At 36.8% G+C, this 22326-nt stretch overlaps 1 protein-coding gene across 1 annotated transcript in view; it reads right to left on the bottom strand.

The window, feature by feature from the left end:
- The window catches only part of LOC122797787, a 626362-nt gene that overhangs the window by 204160 nt on the left and 399876 nt on the right, over window positions 1-22326 (bottom strand). The window contains exon 7 of the mRNA XM_044066308.1: window positions 17616-18035. Coding sequence (XP_043922243.1) covers window positions 17616-18035 — 420 coding nt within the window. The remainder of the gene's footprint in view (window positions 1-17615; window positions 18036-22326) is intronic.

Below are 22326 nucleotides of genomic sequence, written 5' to 3'. Positions count from 1 at the left end.
AGAGTTGATACCATTGAAGGCGGTTAGGGAGTTCAAGCCAGCCCAGTTCAGCAAGTGAGAGACAGTGGTGACTATGGTAGAATGCCCCTGTGGCGAATTTGGCGATTTTGTTGAAGCAGGTCTCTAGCTTGTTTAAATCGCATTGCCTTAGGTTGGTATATATTGGAGAGGCATAATGTAGGACGGAGATAAGGTGGGAATTTGCTATTGAAATCTTTGCTGCTTTGGTGAGAAGTTGCTTATTTCTGTATTACGCTCATAGTTTTTTTTGGACTTTTTTTATGGTCATGGATATGTGAATGTCAAATTTTAGTTTATTGTCTATTTCCACTTCTAGCAATCTGGTGTGTTCAGTTGGGTATATAGTGGTGTTGTCTTTTGCTGTGATGTTAAAGTGAGAGTTGTTTTGAGTATGTTTGGTGGGTTGGAAGATGAGTAGTTTAGTTTTGTTTGGGTTGAGTATTAATTGGGCATCGGATAACCAAGTTTCAACAGAGGAAAAGGCTTCTTGTGTGACTTTTTGAAGTTTGGGTAGGGACTGGGCTGAGCAGATGATGGTTGAGTCACCTGCGTATTGTATGAGTGTGCCATGTTTGGTGGCAGAGGTAGATTATTGGTGAAAACAGAGAAGAGTAGGGGTCCAAGGATGGATCCTTGGGGAACTCCTATGGAGACAGGTAGTTGGGGAGATATGTCATTCTGCCATACAATGGATTTTTGGTGGTCATAGTTGGTGACTGATTGTGAGAAGGATAGGTTATTGAGGACAGAGATAACTTGTTTGTGTGGGACCATGTCAAATGCTTTAGATAGGTCTAGGAAAGTAGCAGAGGAGAGATAGCCATTGTTTTTCTGCTGAAGGATAGTGTTAGTAAAGGAGAGTAAGGCAGTGGTGGTGCTATGGTTTGGTTGGAAACCATGCTGAGTATTGGAAAGGAGGTTGTTAGTAAGGAGGTAGTCTATGACCTGAGAGTGTATGCATCCCTCTAGTATTTTGGAGAGTGGAGAGAGAATGAGCTATGGGGCGGTAATTGGTTAGTTCTGTGGAGGGTCCGCCTTTGTGGAGGGGAATTATGTGTGATACTTTCAACAGTGTGGGAACATAACTTTCTGACAGAGATTGGTTAATCAAGATGGATACTGGGTAGGCCAGAGCATCAGCTGCAATTTGTAGGTATTCACTTGGGAGGTTGTCTGCTGCTAAGTTGGTGGGCTTATGTCTAGTTAAGAGTTTTTTTATGTTGGAGGTAGGTACAGGAGAAAAAGAGAAGGCAGTGGGGAGATTACTAGTTGAAGGAGTGGGTTGGAGGTGAGGGGGGTTGTGTTGTTTAGCTAGTGATAGTATGGTTTGTGTGAAGTGTGTGTTGAATGAGGTAGCAATATTTTCTGAGGAGTGAGGGATGTTAGGAGGAGGGGTACTGACTTTACCTAGGTGGAGGATGGAGTTTATGGAGGACCAGAATTGTTTGGGGCTGTGTTGGGAGGAGTCTAGGGCAGACTGGTAGTATTGGAATTTGTCCTGTTTTATTAGCTTTTTGACGCTATTGTGTAGTTCTAGGAATTTATGTCTAGTTGAGGGGGTTATGGTTTTGCGCCAGTGCTCCCAAGCTTTATCCCTGTTTTTCATTTCTGACTTAGTGGTTTTCTGTAGTTGTGCTTTGATTCTGGAAAGTCTTATGGGGGCATGGTAATTAAGGATGCTCAGGAAGGTAGTATTAAAAAATTTAACTGTGTCATCTAGACTGAGGTACTTTAGAGGATGCCAGTTACATTCTTTGAGGGATGAGATGAATGTGAGTGGGTTAAAGTTTAGTTTTTACGTATTTGATGGTAAATGACAGGTTTAGCTTGCTATAGGTATTTTTTGAGTAGGAATGCTGGGGAGTGATCACTGAGGCTATCTGACAAGCAGCCTGTTATATATGACTGGGGGCTCTTACTGACTAGTATCAAATCCAGGGTAGTGTGCTTGCTGGGGTTTTTATTTATCCTGGTTGGTGACTGGACTAGTTGGGTGAAGCCATGAAGGTTTACATGTTGGGTTGTATGGTTGCCAGAACAGGATTGCCAGTCAATATTGAAATCACCTAAAATGATAGCTTCTTGGGGGAGATGGTGGGTAGACCAGCTGAGAAGGTTTTCTAGTGGAGAGATGTTTTTGGCCAGGTGCTAGTTATCTACTGAATGTACTATGTTCTTCATCTGTAACTACGTTTGTAATATTTTAATTGCTAGGATTCTTAATCTGTAACTATGTAATATTTTAATTTGTGGAGCTTTTCTCCCCGGGCCTCTGCTGAAAATGGACCTGCATCCAGTCGAACATTCCTGGTCAACAAATGTAAATAAATAAATAAATAATAAATAATAAAGCAGCTTGAGGCTCAGACTGCACAAGAGCCAATAAAATAAATAAATAAATGTCAATGTACATGCAGTATAGCTTTATTTAGGTATCTGTAAGTCATCAATACAGCTATACTTAGTTATTCTACAGGCAAAATGTCCTTTGAGCTGTCAACCCTTGTATATTGTACTGTACATTGCTTCATGTTATTCCTATCAGCATATGGTGGGTGAAAACATTACACAAAGAGCTGAAAATCACATTTTTGATAATTAAATGAGAATATGCTGTAAATTCTTCTTATGCATGAACACTGTATTTATTTTATTTTATGTACATTTGTTTACCAGAGTAGAACACTGATTGTTGCATGACTGACTGCAAACTCAGCCTGGGCTGCTTTCCAAATAATAGCAGCAAAAATAAACAAATACAACCAAGAGTAGAACCCAAAGGTAACACAAATTGTTCACAAAAAGAGAGACAGAGAGAGACTATGTAAAACTTTTGCATCATGTGAAATTAGTTGAGTAGCAAAAAAAAAAAAGTGCCAGAAGCAGGACTGGCCATCAAAATTGTAACAACTAGGTAACACAGATGCTTAGAGGACAAACAAGAGATAACTAATGGTAAAGACCAAGTAAAACAAATGTTGTAAGATGACACAAAGCAAGGAGCAATAGAAGCTATGTACATATCTATATGAAACAGACACATAGTGGTAACCCAAAGAGTAGTTGTGTAAGTAGGGTGACATGCAAGCAGAATTAATTTAATGCAGAGTTCTGTTTATAAAGTTATATGTCCTGCATTCTGGCATTTGCATTTGGATTCCTCAAACAGATTCTAAAATATGCAGAAAGCAAGGGTCTATATTAGAACACCGAACATTTGAAATGTCGGGTGTTCTAATATCGACCCGTTTTCAGCGAACTCTGAAAATATCGAACAGGAAACCAAATTCTTTCTTAGGGAAAGAATTCAGTTGTCTGTTTCTGTTGCTTCAGTAGTTTCAGCTCTCTGTTGGAAAGTTATGGGTCAGGTTCAGGTAAGTGTGCCATTGTGTGGACATGTGGGTTGGGTGAGTTAGGGTTAGGGAGCGGGTCAGGCAAGTGTGTGATTGTGCGGACGTGTGGGTTAGGGCGGGTTAGGTGAGTTAGGGTTAGGGTACGGGTCAGGCAAGTGAGTGATTGTGTGGACGTGTGGATTAGGGCAGGTTAGGTTAGTGGATAATTAGTGGTGTATGTATAGTTTAGTGTAGGGTTAGGTGCATGAGTTTAGGTGTATGTGTGTGGATTGCTGTTTGTTTGGTGTGCTTGTGTTGTGTGTATGTGTTTTGGAACAGCAAAGTTTTCCCTAGGAAAAAATTTGTTGTTCTGAATGCCTGATGTTTTTTTTTTTCGATTGCTAGGGTTCAATATTAGAACACTCGACATTTTGAATGTTCGGTGTTCTAATATAGTCCCGAAAGCAAGAACCCAGGCAGTTGTAATTGCTAAAACAGTGTAACATAGTTTAATTCACACTAATAAAAACTGATTCTGTTTGAGAAGAGGCCTAATCTTAGTGTAGTTAGTATGTTTGGTGCAATAGTGAAGAAAAGATTGCCACTGCTTTGGAGCAAATTCAAAGAATCTAGAGTCAGTTAGATGGGATTTGGAGAGCAGGCCATACAGTACCCTGAGTTCTGAGGTTGTAAGTTGGGGTGTTAGTAATAAGTCATTGCCAGTGGAGAAGTGGTTGCTTAGTAATTTGAAGAGTTAGGAACCTAGAAGTACAATGGACCTGGCTTGTCCAGGGAGCCAGGTTGCCTTGGATAATGATTTACAAAGTAAGGGAAATTATTGATAAAACTGTACATTTTATTAGATAAGAGTTGAAGTGTTAATGAAGTTTCATTACAGAATGTGGCAAACAAGAGTAAGACATATCTAAGTTCTAAAAGCAGGAAACCTTTCTTAATAGCTGCCCTACCTGGTGAAGAAAGGGGTTGAGATATTTTCTGAACTCAAAAAAATAGACAGTTGATTTTAAATCTACATTTTTGAATCTGCTCCTGAAAGTCAAGAGATTGGTCAAACCAGATCCCTAGTATGTAGATGAAGTGATTATGTTGATAAAGTTGTTCTGGTCAAAAAGCTAGAGGGAGCTGGGAACCTTGGAAAGTCTTTTTTAGTACCAACAGAAATATAATTGTTTTTTTCTTGGGGCGGGAGTGTAAAAATACGTTTTTTGAAGGTTGTAGAATAACAAGCGTGCTGTACCTTTAAGTAGCATTTCCAAGGACTGAACGTGCATATAAATAGTGAACATGTATTAGCTTCAGTCCCATTTTGAGAATACAGCCAGAGTATGAACATCTATGTGTATCATAGTTAGTTTATAAGTTAAAGTTACTTAGCCTCATTCATGAAGTGTTTCTATATAATAAAGCTCCTTGAAGAGAACCCACAACTGTTCGTCTGTTTTATCCTGACTGGATGAGCTGCATGGTGTCTGAACCAGGGATTCCAGCACCTGCTTACCAGAGCCACAAGGTGCAGAGTTAACGGTGAAGGCAGACTACGTGACCCGAGAGTGAAAAAGGGCCAAATGTAATGAAAGAAATTGCATGAATGCTTTCTTTATTAAAAAAGATAAAACGGAGCATTACAAGGGCACAAAGCACATTATTATCAAACGAATAGCACAGAAACATTTATTAAGCAAATGAAAAGCATAAAAAAGCTCCTTAATCAGACAAAATTTTTGAAATTAAGCTATTTGATAAAACGAGCATTAGAAAAGTACACAAAGGGTTACAAAATACCTCAGAAGTGCAAAACGAGCATGTTTAAAGTAAAACGAGCATGTTTAGCGTTAAAATGGGCACAAGAAAATATAATGGGCATGAAAAGAGACCAAATGGGCAAAACGAATATAACAACTGAATAGCATAACTAGAGTTGTTCAACGTGTCTCAAAGTGTATAAAAGTGCTTACAGTGAATGCGTATTACTGTGTATTTATTCTGAAGAGTTTGTTGTGTGCAAAGTGCAACTATTTCATAAAGTGCAGTCAATTACAGACATTTCGAAAAGTTTCTTGTGCATGGGTGTGTCTATTCACAGAGTGTCACCATTACATAGTGCTTCTTGGACTATACAGAGTTATTTGGCAAAATGCAGCCATTTTAGGGAAATCTCAGTGTGTTGTGTACTGTTTATTCACAAAGTGCAATTACTTCAAAGTGTTTCTCACTCTGAACTTCTGCCCAGTTTACTCACAAAGTGCGATTATTTCGAAAAGTTTATTCGCATAGCGCAGTTACTGCCCAGTTTATTCGCAAAGTGCAGTACTTTGAAATGTTTTTTGCACTCAGCTTCTTCTGCCTAGTTTATTTGCACAGTGCAATTATTCAAAATGTTTCTCAAAATGATGATAAATTACTTTTACAGTAAAGTAATTTCAAGATAAATGACTTTTACAGTAAAGTGGTTTCAAGGGTATTACAGTACCCAGGAAACTTATTTTGCAAAGTTCTCTTATACAGAGACTTGCTGTGCTATTGGGCATAGTTACAAATTCTGGTATAAATTTCAGGCATATGTATAAGTGTCCAAAAGCACAAAGCAACAGTAGGCAGCCACCAGCTGTACAATAATCCAGTCTAGCTTCTTTGAAAAAATATATATAAAACGTTTATTCGGTAAGTGCTTTCACTATCTGCTTCATCAGACCATAAAACATTTGCAATGCACAAACAGTTACTTAAATAGTAGTCATGTGATATGGAATTAATTATCCTATTAACTTTTTTAAAAATACAAAAACCTGTTAAATGCATATACTAAAACTGATAATACACACAAAGACTTTTCTTTAAAAATAATAATATTTTCATTCTGACTAATTCTTAAATAAATTTGTATTGAACCTGTTAAAACATATTGTTATAAAACAGCGATATTTTCTGCTGCGATAGTGCCTATTGTACTGCGGATCCATAATTATAAAGCTTCGTCACCTAAGCTATTTATGGGTATCCACTGTGGGAATCTCTTAAATCTCACATTAAAGAATATGTAATAACAAGTGAAATTAATCAATTTCTATTGAATTAGCCCATATTTCACTTGAAAAAAAATTTTTATATTATTTATTATATATGTGATGTATATGTTATAAGCGACGGTCTACTTATAACGTATCACATAAATTACTTGCATTATCCAGTTCCATCTCTAATATTTCTGATAAAACAGCAAAATTATCTTCTGCAATAATACCTGTGGTGCCATGAATCCATTATTATAATACTCTGTCCCCTAAGCTATGTAGACAGTATTCACTACGGGAGTCTCTTAAATCTCACGTTAAAAAATATATAAATAATAACAAGTAAGATTAATCAATTACTATTGGACTAACCCATATTTCACTTAAAATTTTTTTTATATATATGATGTGTATATTATAAGCAACAATGTTTGCTTATGGCGTGTCACATAAATTGCTAACGTTATCCAGCTCCAACTCTAAATGGTTTCATATCACACTACACTGTTGCATTAAATGGTATATTAATTATATGGATACCCAATAAATCACCATCAGTTTACATGTTACTCATGCAAAATATTACGTTATGTTCTTACACCGTATTTGAACTAATCAATGAAATATTAAACTGCCAATATAAATCGTAATTTAAATCAAGAGTTATAAATTTATGATTTACACAAGATTTAAAGCATAAGCTGGATATATTTATAAATTCTTAAATTCGCATAAATGACTGAGTTGATATATCTATATAACTGCACATTTTTACCTTCATGCAGCACTAAAAAGAATACATTGTATCATGCACATTAAAATAAAAATAAAATTCTTATTGAGACTTCTAAAATGAAAATGAAGTTAGCAACTAGGTTTAGATAATAAAATACAAGACCTAATAACTTGAGTATCCCACACATATGAAGCGTGAATTATGCTAAAAGCTTTGATGTACTTGATGTATGGTGTATGAATAACATTTGCACACTAGCTGTATGATATACTTAAATATAGCCTAAAAAGATGTTATTTAAATATCATATACATACATTGATCATAAAGCTTATTATGTAAATAGCTATAATGTTATTACACTGAATGGAAAGTGATTATATCCAAATATTATATACAATTAATATGATATATAAAAATTGATATAGTATGTAAAGAAGCAATTATAGGCCATATAGTAGATTTTTCTTTCTACCTAATGCTGTCCTTTCTAGTTCTTAGAATGGGTTTGATCGAGGCCCTTTCATTAAGGCCTCTACCTTTATCTGCCTCATTCTAATTATCCAAGTTGCTTCTTTATTTTCTGTAACATTTCTTACATTTCCTTCTCTTATAGTTGGTTGATTTATATCAATAGCCATATACTTAAATGTGTGCTCACTGCCATATAGCTGTACTTGCTTAGCTAGAGTGTTATTTTGGTAATTCACCCTAATGGCATACAAATGCTCCCTTATTCTATTTCGAAATGCCCTATCAGTTTTTCCTATGCAATATTAAGAACAGTATTGACATGTTGCCGAATAAACTACATGCATAGTATTACAGTCAGCTGTTACTTTGAAATAATAGATTTTGCCTGTATCTGGATGCACACATTTATCTGTTTTATTTATATAATAACAGTAATTACACCTGCCACAGGGATATGTTCCTGTGTGATGTTCATTTCTCGATGTCTCTGTTGGATAACACAGCAGTCTTTTAAGGTTCGGTTTATTTTTGAATTGGTATCTAGATTTATCTCCTACGATATTTTTTAGATCTACATCTGTACTGAGGATACACCAATGCTGTTGTATAATGTTCATGGTATCATAGTTATCTTTTGTGTAATACATTGGTATTTTCAAAGTGGGTGCTACACTTTCACTTTTATCTGACTCTCCCCTTTTGTTGGAGTAGAAGGGTGCAGCTCTATTATGTCTCAACAAATCCATATTCTGTAACCCACATTCTATTTCACATTGATCATATCCACGCTTGATCAATCTATTTTTAAAAATATCGATTTCATGCCTATATCCATCCTGTGTAGCATTAAGACGTGAAATCCTCATACCTTGCCCTTTAATAACATTATCAAAAATGTACTGAGGATGCATACTACGTCTATGAAGGAGTGTATTTTTATAACACTTTTTTCTATGGACTCCTGTATTAATAGACGTGTCCATCACTCTTTTAACAAAAACATCTAAGTATTCAATCCTATTGTATGAAACACTGGATGTAAATCTAAGACATGCAGTCATGCTATTCATTTGCAATATGCATTCATTCAAATGAATCTCCAGAGAATAAAAATATCGTCCACAAAACGACGATAAAAAGAAATGTGTTTTAAACCATGGTTTCACAAAAAGTTGTTCCTCTTCTCATAGGGCCAAAAACATGTTGGCGTAACTATTGGCACACGAGGTGCCCATAGCCACGCCATCACATTGAATATACATAGTACTGTCAAAGACAAATACATTATTCTCAAGAATAATTTCAAGAAATAAACAAATGAGATAAATCATAGGTGTACTGTATTCACTATATTTAGTGAGATACTTCTTAATATAATCAATACCCATGTCATTGGGAATCATTGTGAATAGCGACTGCACGTCTAGTGTTACAAATATCATATCCATTTCCATCAAATTTGTGCTGCTGTAAGTATATAGATCCATCAAAAATTGTTTAGTGTCTTTAAGTATAATCTCATTTCTATCTAAAATGGGTCTTAGCTGCTTTTCCACATATAAAGAGAAGGGCTCTGTACTCCAACCTCTACCTGAGACTATTGGTCTCATAGGGGGATTGTAAGCATTTTTATGTATTTTTGGTATACCTTGTATTGATGGTATAGTAGGATACTCAACTTCTAGGAATTTGGCTAGTTCATTGGTGATAACATGTTCTATTAATAAATCATTTACTGTCTGATTATTGCAAAGCTGGTGGCTGCCTTCTGTTGCTTTGTGCTTTTGGACATTATTTCTACTGGTTTTGTGAAAGCACAGAGGCATTTACTCTGCTGAGTGTGTTTTATAGTTATATGTATAAGTGTGGTTGTTCCTACATAATACAGGTCTTCACTGAGATAAGTTGATATGGCAGACAGATTTTGAAAATGGATACCGCTTGTATTTGATCAGAATATTGCAGATAGTTGGAGAATATTTGAGCAAGAGTATGATATATTTATATGGGTCTTCTTGAAAACACCGACACGCCAAAACACTGACGACGAGAATAGACAGACTGGAAGATCGACAACTGAGATGACCGACAGTTTAAAAGCCCGACGCTGAGAACACCGACATCGTAAGGTAAGTGTGCGATATTGACAGACTTTAGGGTTAGGGGCAGGTTAAGTGAGTTATGGTTAGGGTGCGGGTAAGGTAAGTGTGCGATAGTGACAGACTTTAGGGTTAGGGCACTGGTTAGGTGATTGTGCGATAGTGACGGACCTTAGGGTTAGGTTTTAGGTTAAAGTTAGTGCATAGATAGTTGTGTATGTAAGGTTTAGTGTAGGTTTATAAGGTTTTTGGTGTGCTTGTGTTGTGTGTGTGTTTTCTGGAAAAGGTATTTGTTTTTTGTTGATTGTTGCGACTGTGGTTTGTCGGGCATGTGAAGTTTCATGCTTTTAAACTCTCGGTCATCTCAGTTGTTGATCTTCCAGTCTCAGTGTTCTCGTCGGTGTTTTGGCATGTCTGTGTTTTCAAGTAAACCCATTTATACAAGCAGCTTTTTCTGATAAAGATGCATGCACCAGGGAATTCATTTTTCTAAACCTAGCAGGGTCAGAGGCCACTGAAAGGGAGCGTTCATTTGTATATGCACCAGCAGTGTATGAAGCTGAAGGTGAAACTCTACGTATTGTAGTGCAGGCTGAATTAAGGGAAGATCCCTACTGTTTGAAGTGCAAATTCAGATAAATGTGTAACCCCCAGACCAATGTTACATTAGAGAGGCATTTGTTTTACACAAGAGATCAAAAGCAAGGAGAAATTTTTCAGCTTATATTACCTGAGAAACAAAGCTAAAACATGTAAGTTTGATGATTTAAAGGATGAGTTAATAAAGGACAAGCTCATGTGTGGTTTTAATAGTGCTGCTGTGAGAAAGATTTTGCTTCGTGACAGTGATTTAATGCTGAGCAAAGCCATTGAGATTTGTCAAATCCATGAAGTTACAGAAAGGCACACAAATATGCTTGCAAGTGATAAAAGCATGGTTTTAGCAGGTTCCAGAGCAAATGTAGATAGCATGCAACATGTGACTGGCAAAAACAGGCTTAAGCACATGGCAGCTGCAGCCCCTGTGAGTTTTACTGGGGAAGAACCATAATCCTCCAGCAAGTCCTATGACTAGTTCAGTTAAAGGAGCATGCTCAGTGCAGAACAAAGGTTGATCAGTATAGTACAAGGATGAATCAGCAAAAGCCAAATCAAGCTTTGTCAACTGTTGGAATTGTGGTACCAGCCATGAGTCTAAAAGAGAAAAGCGCATAGTGTTTGGTCAGCAATGTCACAAATGTAAGAAATTGAACCATTTTTCAAAGATTTTGTAAATCAAGTCAGCCTCACACTGTTGTAAAGAAAGGTCATTCGAAAAAGCAAATGAATCAAGTAGACCTGAACAGACTGCTTTCTATGTAGATGGTGTATCAGTAATTGGTGAAAGGGTTGATACAGAAGATTTATTGGCAAAGAATGAAGTGTTTTATACTGTCCAGATCAATGGCAAATCCACAGAGCTTAAGGTAGACACTGTGTGCAGTGTTATGTCTGCAGATACTTTTGCTAAAGTGAGAGCTGGTGAACAACTAAATGTGACCAGTTGTGCAAAACTTGTTGCTTATGATGGTGAAGAAATTAAAACCAAAGGGTCAGTAGTGCTGTCATGTTATGTGGCCAAGCACTGTTATAGCTTATTATTCTATGTAGTCAGAAGACATGTGCAGTCAATATTGGGTCTCAGGGACAGTTTGAGAATGAATCTGCTTTCTTTTACCAAAGAAGGTCATCAAATAAGCACATGTTCCAGTTCCAGCTTCACTACCACTATTTTTTCAGAGTATGCTGATATTTTCGATAACAAGTTGGGCAAACCTCCAGTTGTGTATTCTATGAAATTAGACCCAGAGATCAGTCCAGTAGTCAGACCAGCAAGAAGAGTTCCAATAGCCATGCAGCATAAGGTCAAATCTCAGTTGGATAAAATGGTACAGCAAGGTGTAATTTGTCCAATTACAAAACCAACTGACTAGGTGTCATCCATGGGAGCAACTCACAAAAAAAGGCTTGGATGAAATCAGAATATGCATTTATCCAAGAGATTTAAACAAAGCATTAACGAGACCACATCATCCTATGTCCACCATCAAAGAAGTCGCAGCTCTAATACCGAATGCCACTGTTTTTTTCTATTTAGATGCAAACCATTCATTTTGGCAAGTGATGTTTGATCGCAAATCTTCACTATTGACTACATTCAGAACCCCATTTGGAAGATACAGCTTCCTTAGAATGCCATTTGGAATAAATTCCTGCAAGTGAAGTCTTCCAGTGTGCAATGGAGCAAACTTTTTCAGGATATCCTTGTGCCATAATAGTAGATGATTTATTGGTCAGAGGCAATGGTGAAGCAGACCATGACAGAAATCTTGATAGTTCTATATAGAACATGTGAAGTGAACTTAAAGCTCAATCCTCTGAAGTGTAAATTCAGACTACCAGAAGTAGGACATTTGTTTACTAGCATTGGCTTGAAACCAGACCCGTCCAAGCAGGCAGTCATTCTTGAGATGCCAGCACCAAATAATGTGTAAGCTCTACATTTTCTTGGTATGGTCAATTATTTAGGAATGTTTATACCAGATTTCAGTGCGTTTGCGAGAGCTCACATGAAAAAATGTTACATGGTCATGGCTAAAATAGCATCAAAAAGCATTTGAAGATCTTGAGCAGAAAATTGCTACCTCACTAATGTTAAGGTACTATGATGTCAACAAACCAGTAACTCTTTCCTGAGATGCTTCTAAGTTTGGTTTAGGTGCAGCAGTTCTTCAAGAGGGCAGACCAGTAGCCTATGCATCTAGAACATTTACTCAAACAGAAATGCAATATGCTCAAATTGAGAAGGAACTTTTGGCAATAGGGTTTTCATGTTCCAAGTTTCATGATTATATCTGTGGTTAAGAAATTCAGATTGAAACTGATCATCAACCTCTAGTCACTATTTTAAAGAAGCCTATGCATTCAGTTCCAGCGAGATTACAAAGAATGATGCTTAAATTGCAAAAGTACAATTTCAAAATTGTCTATACAAAAGGCCTTTATCTGGCTACCTTATCCAGATCAACCAGAAATACCATGGAACAGCTTGACACAGAGAATTTTGACTTTGATGTTATGGAAGTACGTAATTTTTCTACCCACAAGACTTGATGAGCTATGAGATCATACAAAGACTGATCCTGTTTTGTAAAAGCCCAATCACTACATCAATGTTGGATGGCCATCAAAACGATCTAGTGTACCATCTGAAGTACAACCTTACTTTCCTTACAGAGATGAGTTGTTGATGGAAGATGGCATTATTTTCAAACATCCTAAAATTGTTGTTCCTGCTTCCTTGCAACAAGAATATATCCATATTTTGCATCATGATCACCCAGGTTCCAAATCTACCAAAAGAAGGGCAAGAGGACTAGTATTTTAGACTTCTCTAGCAAAATCAGAATATGCATTTATCCAAGAGATTTAAACAAAGCATTAAAGAGACCACATCATCCTATGTCCACCATCAAAGAAGTTGCAGCCCTAATACCGAATGCCACTGTTTTTTTCTATTTAGATGCAAAGCATTCATTTTGGCAAGTGATGTTTGATCGCAAATCTTCACTATTGACTACATTTAGAACCCCATTTGGAAGATACAGATTCCTTAGAATGCCATTTGGAATAAATTCCTGCAAGTGAAATCTTCCAGTGTGCAATGGAGCAAATTTTTTCAGGATATCCTTGTGCCATAATACTAGATGATTTATTGGTCGGAGGCAATGGTGAAGCAGACCATGCCAGGAATCTTAAGAGAGTTCTAAATAGAGCATGTGAAGTGAACTTAAAGCTCAATCCTCTGAAGTGCAAATTCAGACTACCTGAAGTTAGATATGTGGGACATTTGTTTACTAGCATTGGCTTGAGACCAGAAACGTCCAAGCAGGCAGCCATTCTTGAGATGCCAGCACCAAATGTGCAAGCTCTACATTTTCTTGGTATGGTCAACTATTTAGGAACATTTATACCAGATTCCAGTGCCTTTGCGAGAGCTCACATGAAAAAATGTTACATGGTCATGGCTAGAACAGTATCAGAAAGCATTTGAAGATCTTAAGCAGAAACTTGCTACCTCACCAGTGTTAAGGTACTATGATGTCAACAAATCAGTAACTCTTTCCTGAGATGCTTCTAAGTTTGGTTTAGGTGCAGCAGTTCTTCAAGAGGGCAGACCAGCAGCCTATGCATCTAGAACATTTACCCAAACAGAAATGCAGTATGCTCAAATTGAGAAGGAACTTTTGGCAATAGGGTTTTCATGTTCCAAGTTTCATGATTATATCTGTGGTTAAGAAATTCAGATTGAAACTGATCATCAACCTCTAGTCACTATTTTTAAGAAGCCTATGCATTCAGTTCCAGCGAGATTACAAAGAATGATGCTTAAATTGCAAAAGTACAACTTCAAAATGGTCTATACAAAAGGCCTTTATCTGGCTGATACCTTATCCAGATCACCCAGAAATACCACAGAACAGCTTGACAGAGAATTTTGACTTTGATGTCATGGAAGTACGTAATTTTTCTACCACAAGACTTGATGAGCTATGAGATCATACAAAGACTGATACAGTTTTGCAAAAGCCCAAATCACTACATCAATGTTGGATGGCCGTCAAAACGATATAGTGTACCTCCTGAAGTACAACCTTACTTTCCTTACAGAGATGAGTTGTTGATGGAAGATGGAATTATTTTCAAACATCCTAAAATTGTTGCTCCTGCTTCCTTACAACAAGAATATATCCAGATTTTGCATCATGGTCACCTGGGTTCCAAATCTACCAAAAGAAGGGCAAGAGGACTAGTATTTTAGACTTCACTAGCAAAAGATATTGATAAAGTACTTTCATCTTGTTTAGTATGCAATAGTACTAAACTACATTTGCAAAAAGAAACCCTTCGCCTAATCAAGTCCCTGAACTACCTTGGGCAATTGTACCTACTGACATATTTGAGTGGAATGGTCAACATTACTTAGTACTGGTAGACTCATGTTCAAATTGGTTTGAGATCGATCTACTACCTAATCTAAGGTCCACTACTGTTATTACTAAATTGAAATATAATTTCTCAGTCCATAGGAGTCCACAGAAGCTTATATCTGACAATGGCACCCGATTTACCAGTCAACTGTTACATAAATTTGCAAGAGAGTGGGACTTTGCACATGTTACTAGTAGTCCAGAATATCCACAGTCAAATGGACTAGCTGAACATGCAGTACAGAATGCAAAGCAATTACTTTAGAAGTCAAAGCGTGATAACGCCAATGCTTTTTTGAATTTATTCAATTTCAGAAACATACCCCGTGACAATATACTTGGCTCACCTGCTCAGAGACTTCTATACAGGCAAACTAGAACACTGTCTATCAGTTACAGTTTATTGGGGCCTAAAGCTAAAAACAACAAAGCAATCACAACCCAATTATTCAGAAAGCATTCTTTTCAGAAGTCCAGTTATGACAAATCGAGCAGATTTATTTGTCCATTGAAAGAAGGATAGACAGTGAGGATACAAACAGCGAAAGGTTTTGATAGGTTTGGTCAAGTGACAAGTATATGTGCAGAGCCAAGATCTTAATTTGTGAAATCCGAGGATATGGAGTAAAGGAGAAATCGTAGACATCTTCTTTCTGTAGCAGAACTGATATCGCAGCATTGTTCCTGTGATGAAGACTCTAAATCTCAGAGCAATCCAGACAATGTTCCTGTTCCAGAACATGTCTTGACTTCTACCACTGTTCCTGATGAGATTCCCGATGTCCCTAAAATTGAACAGTCGGTAGAGACAATCCTATTTGGTAAACCTAATCACAATTTCTATGTCACACAATTTGGTCATATTTCCAGGCCCAGTGTGAAATACACAGCAACTTGGACATAATTGTATATATATGTGTCTAGTTCTGTATAATTGCATAATGACAATTATTCCTGTGTTTATTGCATATCAGTCAATGTCACTATTGCATGACTCATTTCTAAACTGGGAAGATGTAGAATAACAAATGTATTGTACCTTTAAGAAGCATTTCCAAGGACTGAACATGCATATAAATAGCGAGCACGTGTTAGCTTCAATGCCATTTTGAGAGTACAGCCAGAGTATTTACATTGATGTGTAGTATAGCTACTTAGTTTATAAGTTAAAGTTATTTAGCCTAATTTGTGATGTGTTTGCATATAATAAAAGTGCTTGAAGATAACCCACAACTGATCATCTGTTTTACCCTGACCAGACGAGAGACAGAGGTGAACCAGTGGTTTAGTTCCAGAAAGTCTTGTAAGTGAAGTAGGTCAAGCAGTAACACTCCCCACAATAATCTTTGAATAATACAGTTTGTTGGGGTGGGTGGGGGGTTGTTTCATGTGCTTGTGCTTATCTGCCCACTCAGCTTAGGACAACTGTACTTGCATTTGAATAGGACCATCTGCAGGATCTATTTTATATGCACCATCTACTTGTTGTTTTCAGATTTTGGGAACAGAACTTTAGAAATTCTTCTTGATGTGACAGTCTCCTGACCTCCATTTCAAACCTGTTAAAACTGATGATGACTTCTATGGTAGTCAGGAACATAGGTTTGGCTTGTTCTTCTGTGAACAGCACATGCACTGCACTGAATTTCTTCAGAGTTGTGAACAGCACCTGCACTTTATGGTATTTCTTCAGAGTTGTGAACAACACCTGTACTGTATGGCATTTCTTCAGAGTAAAATAAAACTACTGTGCACTGTACAAACACCTCACCACTGAACTTTGACAAAAATAAACATTCTGTATTTCCTCTCCCATCTATCTGAACACCTTTTGTTTTTATTGGCACACTACAACTAGTTAAAGATCTTCAAGAAACTGCTTTTTTTAGATAAAGGAATGCACGTGAAGTCTATGAATGGGTGTGGCTTTGCGTAATAACCCACATATCTTCTAGTTAGAAGAGTCATGCTGTTCCCCAGTGGTTTAACTTAAGCATTACTGAATAAACAGTGGACAACTCTCACCACCACTGTTTATTATTGCTTAACTGAATTATCGTTCATGTAATACAGAGGCCTGAATGGTCTCCATACTTTTTGTTTTTATCCTTCATCTTGCTCTGTTCCTGCTACTTGCCATAGAATTGAATGCCATTGTATTATATACTCTTTTCATTATAAGCAATCTTTCTGACCCCTAATGCTCACAAACATCCCCAAAAAATTTACATGAACAAATAATACTTACATGGCCACCAAACTGTAACAAATCATGTCCTACTCCATTTATTTGATTTAGCTTCATGCTGTTTTATTTAAACAAAACAGAACGTTTTAGGTGCCTGGCAACCCTTTTGTACCACATTTTAACAGGTAAAGATTCAAGTTTTACATATGTTAACAACATTTAAGGAGAAATTAATGTAATAATTATTAACCTAGCCACCTTCTTAGATAAGAAACAAAAGCAATAAATAGTTAATCTGCCATTATGTCTGTATTTTACTAAAAATAGTACACTCATTCCTGATAAGCTAATCACCACTACCAATGACTTAACAGTACTGGTGATGTTCTTAGGCCTAGAAATAATGTAGCAAAATCTCGCTAAAACATACCTAAAATGATTTTATCCAGTGATAATGCACTTTGATGCTAAATGCTCTTTTTTTATTTTCAGAGTAAGAAATCATCAGACTGTTAGATGCATGTGTAGTCTGTACAGCAGTCATCTAATCATACTTTTAGCACACACTACTTAGTCTGATGGTAATTTTAAGCAAAAGCTATTTCAAAGAGGAACTTCAAATGACAAATTATATATGTTGCATTTTTTTTCTGATTAATAAATATATCGGAAAGAAGTTCACAAAGTAAAACAAACATCTTTACCTTGGTTGGTAATTGTAATCCTCTTCTCCTCTGTATGCTTTGTGGGGGGATGAAAGATTTTACAGATGTACTCCACAAGCTTTGTCATGGGCTGAGCAATAAATGTAACATTAGAAGTGACCGTGTATGATGAGTCATTATGAGTTAGTACTGTTGCAGTATGCGAGTAATTGCCTCTTCTTTCACCTTCGATCCCAACATTTTTTAACTTGGGAGTCATCTGCATTAGGCTGGTAGAATAGTTGGAATAGTAATCTTGCTGACACCAATTCACAATTGAGTTATTTTCTCCATTACTTTGTCTGAACCAAGTAAGAACCAAAGGAGCAGGTTTGTAGCCACTTACGGTGCAGGTGAGGACCACAGGCTCGCCAATAAAAATTGCACTTGGAGAAATGATGTTATCCATTTCTGGAGGCACTGTAATACAGTAAGAAAACCAAAGGTAAATAATAGCATGCAACTGTTTAGATAAGTATGATTAAAGTATGCTAACAGTTTCAAATAGACCATTTCACATACAAAACTGCAAAAAATTGAGAGTTCTCTACAGAGATATGTCAGTACTAGGAAATATCATTATAAAGAAGACTGATAAAATCTATGCAGAGTGCTTCTATCTTTTTTACACTTTATTTTGGTTTTAAAATGTTTCAGGTTCTGCAAAGGTTAACTGGTAATGATTTTAAAAATAAATATTGTAATAGTGTGGCTGACTTGGGCAATTTTGCACACATACAAAGACGTGCTTTTACCTCAAAATGAAAATACCTTATTAAAAGAACTGTACATAAACTATTTCATGTGACATGGGATTTGATTCCCTCAACCTTAATTTGCTTGCTGTGTGACCTTGAGCAAGTAATTTAAGCAGACAGTGATATGGAACAGTTAGGAGTTTGGGTTAATAATAATAGTTCCCTGGAGTTTATGCCAAGAAACTACTTATGAACCTGTAATCCAATGAAAATATAACAACATCTTTGAGACTGTATCATTACTGCATGTCAATGTCACCTTGATGATTTAATCTCAAAGAATTTGTTCTGGGCAAGGGGTAAGCGTTTAATTCTTTCTGAATATTTAATCCCCTCTAGTCATAGGTTCATAGGTAGGTACTAGGCTATCAGCCCTGGGGCCTATACAAGCCCAGCCAAAAAAGTACCCTGGCTTTTGCCACCCAAGAAAATTATTTTCCTGTGCCAGTGTCGAGCAGAGATACAGAGGTGATCCCCGCGGTGAATTTCCTATTTCCCATCCAATCATCAAGATTTTTCTCATATCCTTTTTTAGCACCAGTACTACATGCTAGACAAAGACTGCGGTGGTGGTGCTGCGGTAGTATTGTCACCTCACAGTAAGACATTGTCCTGTTCGATTCTCAGCTAGAGGGTCTTCTGTGTGGAGACATGCGTGAATGGGCGTACCTTCATTGAAGGTTGTGCATCAGGGCTGGCAACTCGGCACATAAAAATCTACTGCCAATCATTAGCAGACTGGAGTTCTGCTGTGGTGACCCCTAACTGGGAAAAGCTGAAAGACACAACAACAACTACATGTTAGACAAAGGGATTGCTGGATTTTTGGATTCTCTCAGATCCAATATTTCCTGCAGTTTCTTCTATGTGATCTACTTGACTTGCTCAGGCACCGTGTATGAAGCCAGTTTGATTGGCTATTGGGTTTGTGTTTCCACATGGTGATCTACCACTTGGGAACATCCTAGCTTAACAGTGAATGTGTCCTCAGACTGTTAGATTCATAGTTTCATAGGTAAGTACTAGGCTAGCTGTTCTTGTTTGCCATCTTAAACCTAGTCAATTTCCCTCAGGTTGAGAATTAAATCCTCTACCTTGTGTCTGTGGGGTAAACATCTAAACCATTATGACAATATTATTAATACTGACACAGGAGTAAATAAATCATTATTGGACACAGACATTCAAACTGATTGCATTATGACTTCCCATTTGTTATGGAATAAAGGCTTATTGCCCACAGATAGGGTAGAGACTATAGAAAACAATGACTCTGTACATATGGATACAGATACTGGACCAAGAGAGCTAAAATGTAATGGAGGGATAGTGATAATACAGAGAGAAGTTTGAATGTCTCAGTAGAAACAAAAGGGTAGGTAAAGACAAGAGCTGTTGAAGGAAATTTTAAGATTAGATATGAGCAAATAGATATGGTTAAGACACAAATTCATGGTGGATTAGTAACAGGTGACTATGATTTAAAATGTATCAGACCAGTGCGTGGCAGTGATAGGGAAAAGGTAATGGTTGCCTGTCTCAGTGCATGCAAATTGCAAGTTATCCATTTAGGATTACAGAGGCTGTTAAACTGTAGACATTTTTATAACTCATTAATAATACACCAAATGCACAAAAAAGTATTCTCCAATGAGAAAAATAAACTGTATAAACCAACACACCTTGTGGAACCAGACCTGATACCAAAAAAAAGAGTCCAAGTAAAATTCTTCCGTTTATTCACAGCCACAAAATACGTCAAGCCCTTTCGTCTGCCACACTACAGGACTTTATGAAAACAGTTAACATCCAGTCACAAAGTGATTTTATCCTTGAGTTAATTAACATCAGTTAAGTACTTAAATAATTCAATTATCCAATAAAACTGTTCATGAACTTTTTAAAACATTCAAGTGTTCATTCTAAAATCACAGTATACTAGTTGTTACCATTTTAAATGGAAATTATTAATATGAATATTTAATTATTAATATGAATACAAAACAAACATATTATTCAAAAACTTTCTATAAAAACTTTTACAGTTCATAGTTTGGTCGCTCTTTAAGTATAGGTACAAGGGAAAGATGGTCATTCAGACCTGGATGGTGGGTGGCATTTAGCCCCCCCTCTAATATCTTTCTTGGTATCTTGGAAATTATCAAGAAAGATCTTTGAGGGGTGGACTGTTCAAATAACATATATAGAAGTGAGTATAGATGGCAGATTTTGCTAAATGCCACCCACCAGGTCTGAATGACCACGTTTCTAGGTGTTTGAATAAGAAAATTAATTAACTACAATTCATTTGGCTGGAAAATGAATATGATATGATTATGATTACAGAATCTTGGAACTGTAACCACGTTTCATTAAGTGGTTATCAAATATATGACTGTCTGAGTGTCTGCATCTTGTGGTTCATAGGTTCATAGGTTCATAGGTTGGTACTAGGCTATCAGCCCTAGGGCCTATACAAGCCTAGCCATAACAATCCCCTGGCTATTTCTTCCCACATTATTTACTTTCCTGGACCCCTGTCTAGCAGGGCGACTGAGATGATCCCTGGGGTGAATTTCCTTTCTCCCATCCAGTCGTCAAGGTTCCTTTTGAAGAGGTCCAAAGAGGCACTCTGCTTGATATGTATGGGCAATCTATTCCAGAGTCTGGGGAGTCTCTGGGTCAGGAACCTATCCCTCCAGCATGTTTTGTTTATTGTGATGACAAGGTTTAGATCCCTGGAGCGTGTAGCTCTGACGGATTGGGATTTCTTTAAGTGTAGCATGTCCAACAGCTCTGGGTTTGACATGGCCTTGTATGTTAAGCAGAGATCGCCTCTGAGTAGACGATATGCGACAGAGTATAGCTGGAGTTTTTTAAGGCGGTCAGCGTAGGGCATCTGCTTTAGGCCTGTGATTCTCTTAGTGAGGTATTTCTGAGGCCTTTCCAGTTGTTGCAGATGTCTTGAGAGGTACATACCAAATGGGGCGTTGTATTCTATAATGGGTCTAATGAGGGATGAGTACAGTGGGACAATGACCTCCTTTTTTCTGGATGAAAAGCCCTTCGTGATGAGGTGTGCCACATAGAAGGGTAAATGTTAGGGTGCTGGAGGCTAATCGCAGTTTAGAAATTTTGTTTTTACTTATAACTGCTAACACAACAACTAACCCTATTCATTTGTTGATTAGCTATACAAGTCCCTCACTGTCAACCCTAGATTACCATCTGTTTTTCAATTGATTATATAACTTTATGAAATTTAATTACTTGATTATATTGGGTGACCTTAACTTTCAGAAGATAAACTAGACAGTTGGGATTCTATTGAAAGAATAATTTTATGATCTCTATTTCAGTTATAATTTAACACAAATCATATTTTCCTACAAGTCTAAATAATATTTTAGGTTTCTTACTTACTAATATTCCAAATAGCTTAATTAATGTAAAACAGTTGTACTTACTTGGTAGCTGAGATCATATAGTATTTGAATTTGATACATTGATGAATAAACACAGAAAGTATTTGCCAAAGACAATATTTGATAAGGCAATCATTTTTGATTTAGATATAATTTATCAAATGAATTCTCTTTACTTATCAAATAGAGATTTAGAAGGTAAAGACGATACCGAAGTTACCAGTTGGAATATATATGGCAGAATATGTAGTGGACAGATTAATAAGTGCAGGAGACGTATTACTAGGACACATGAGAAGTATTCACCTCCTTGGTGGGACATTACACATTGTAAGTTAATGAGGAAGAAAAAGAGAAGTTCAGTATATGGAAACAAGTTTAAGAACATTACTCCTAAACAGATTATAACTCGGTTACTAGAAGACTGAAGTCATTGTTAACAACTGCTAAATGCAAGTATGAAAAGTGTATCTGAAAAAAAATATTTTAATGCTAATCAGTCTAAAGGAGAAATAAAAACAGTTGGCT

Source organism: Protopterus annectens, chromosome 3.part1 (genome assembly GCF_019279795.1).
Source record: "Protopterus annectens isolate FY-2018-M chromosome 3.part1, PAN1.0, whole genome shotgun sequence".
Lineage (NCBI taxonomy): Eukaryota > Metazoa > Chordata > Ceratodontiformes > Protopteridae > Protopterus > Protopterus annectens.
This window is presented reverse-complemented; position numbering and strand designations above follow the sequence as displayed.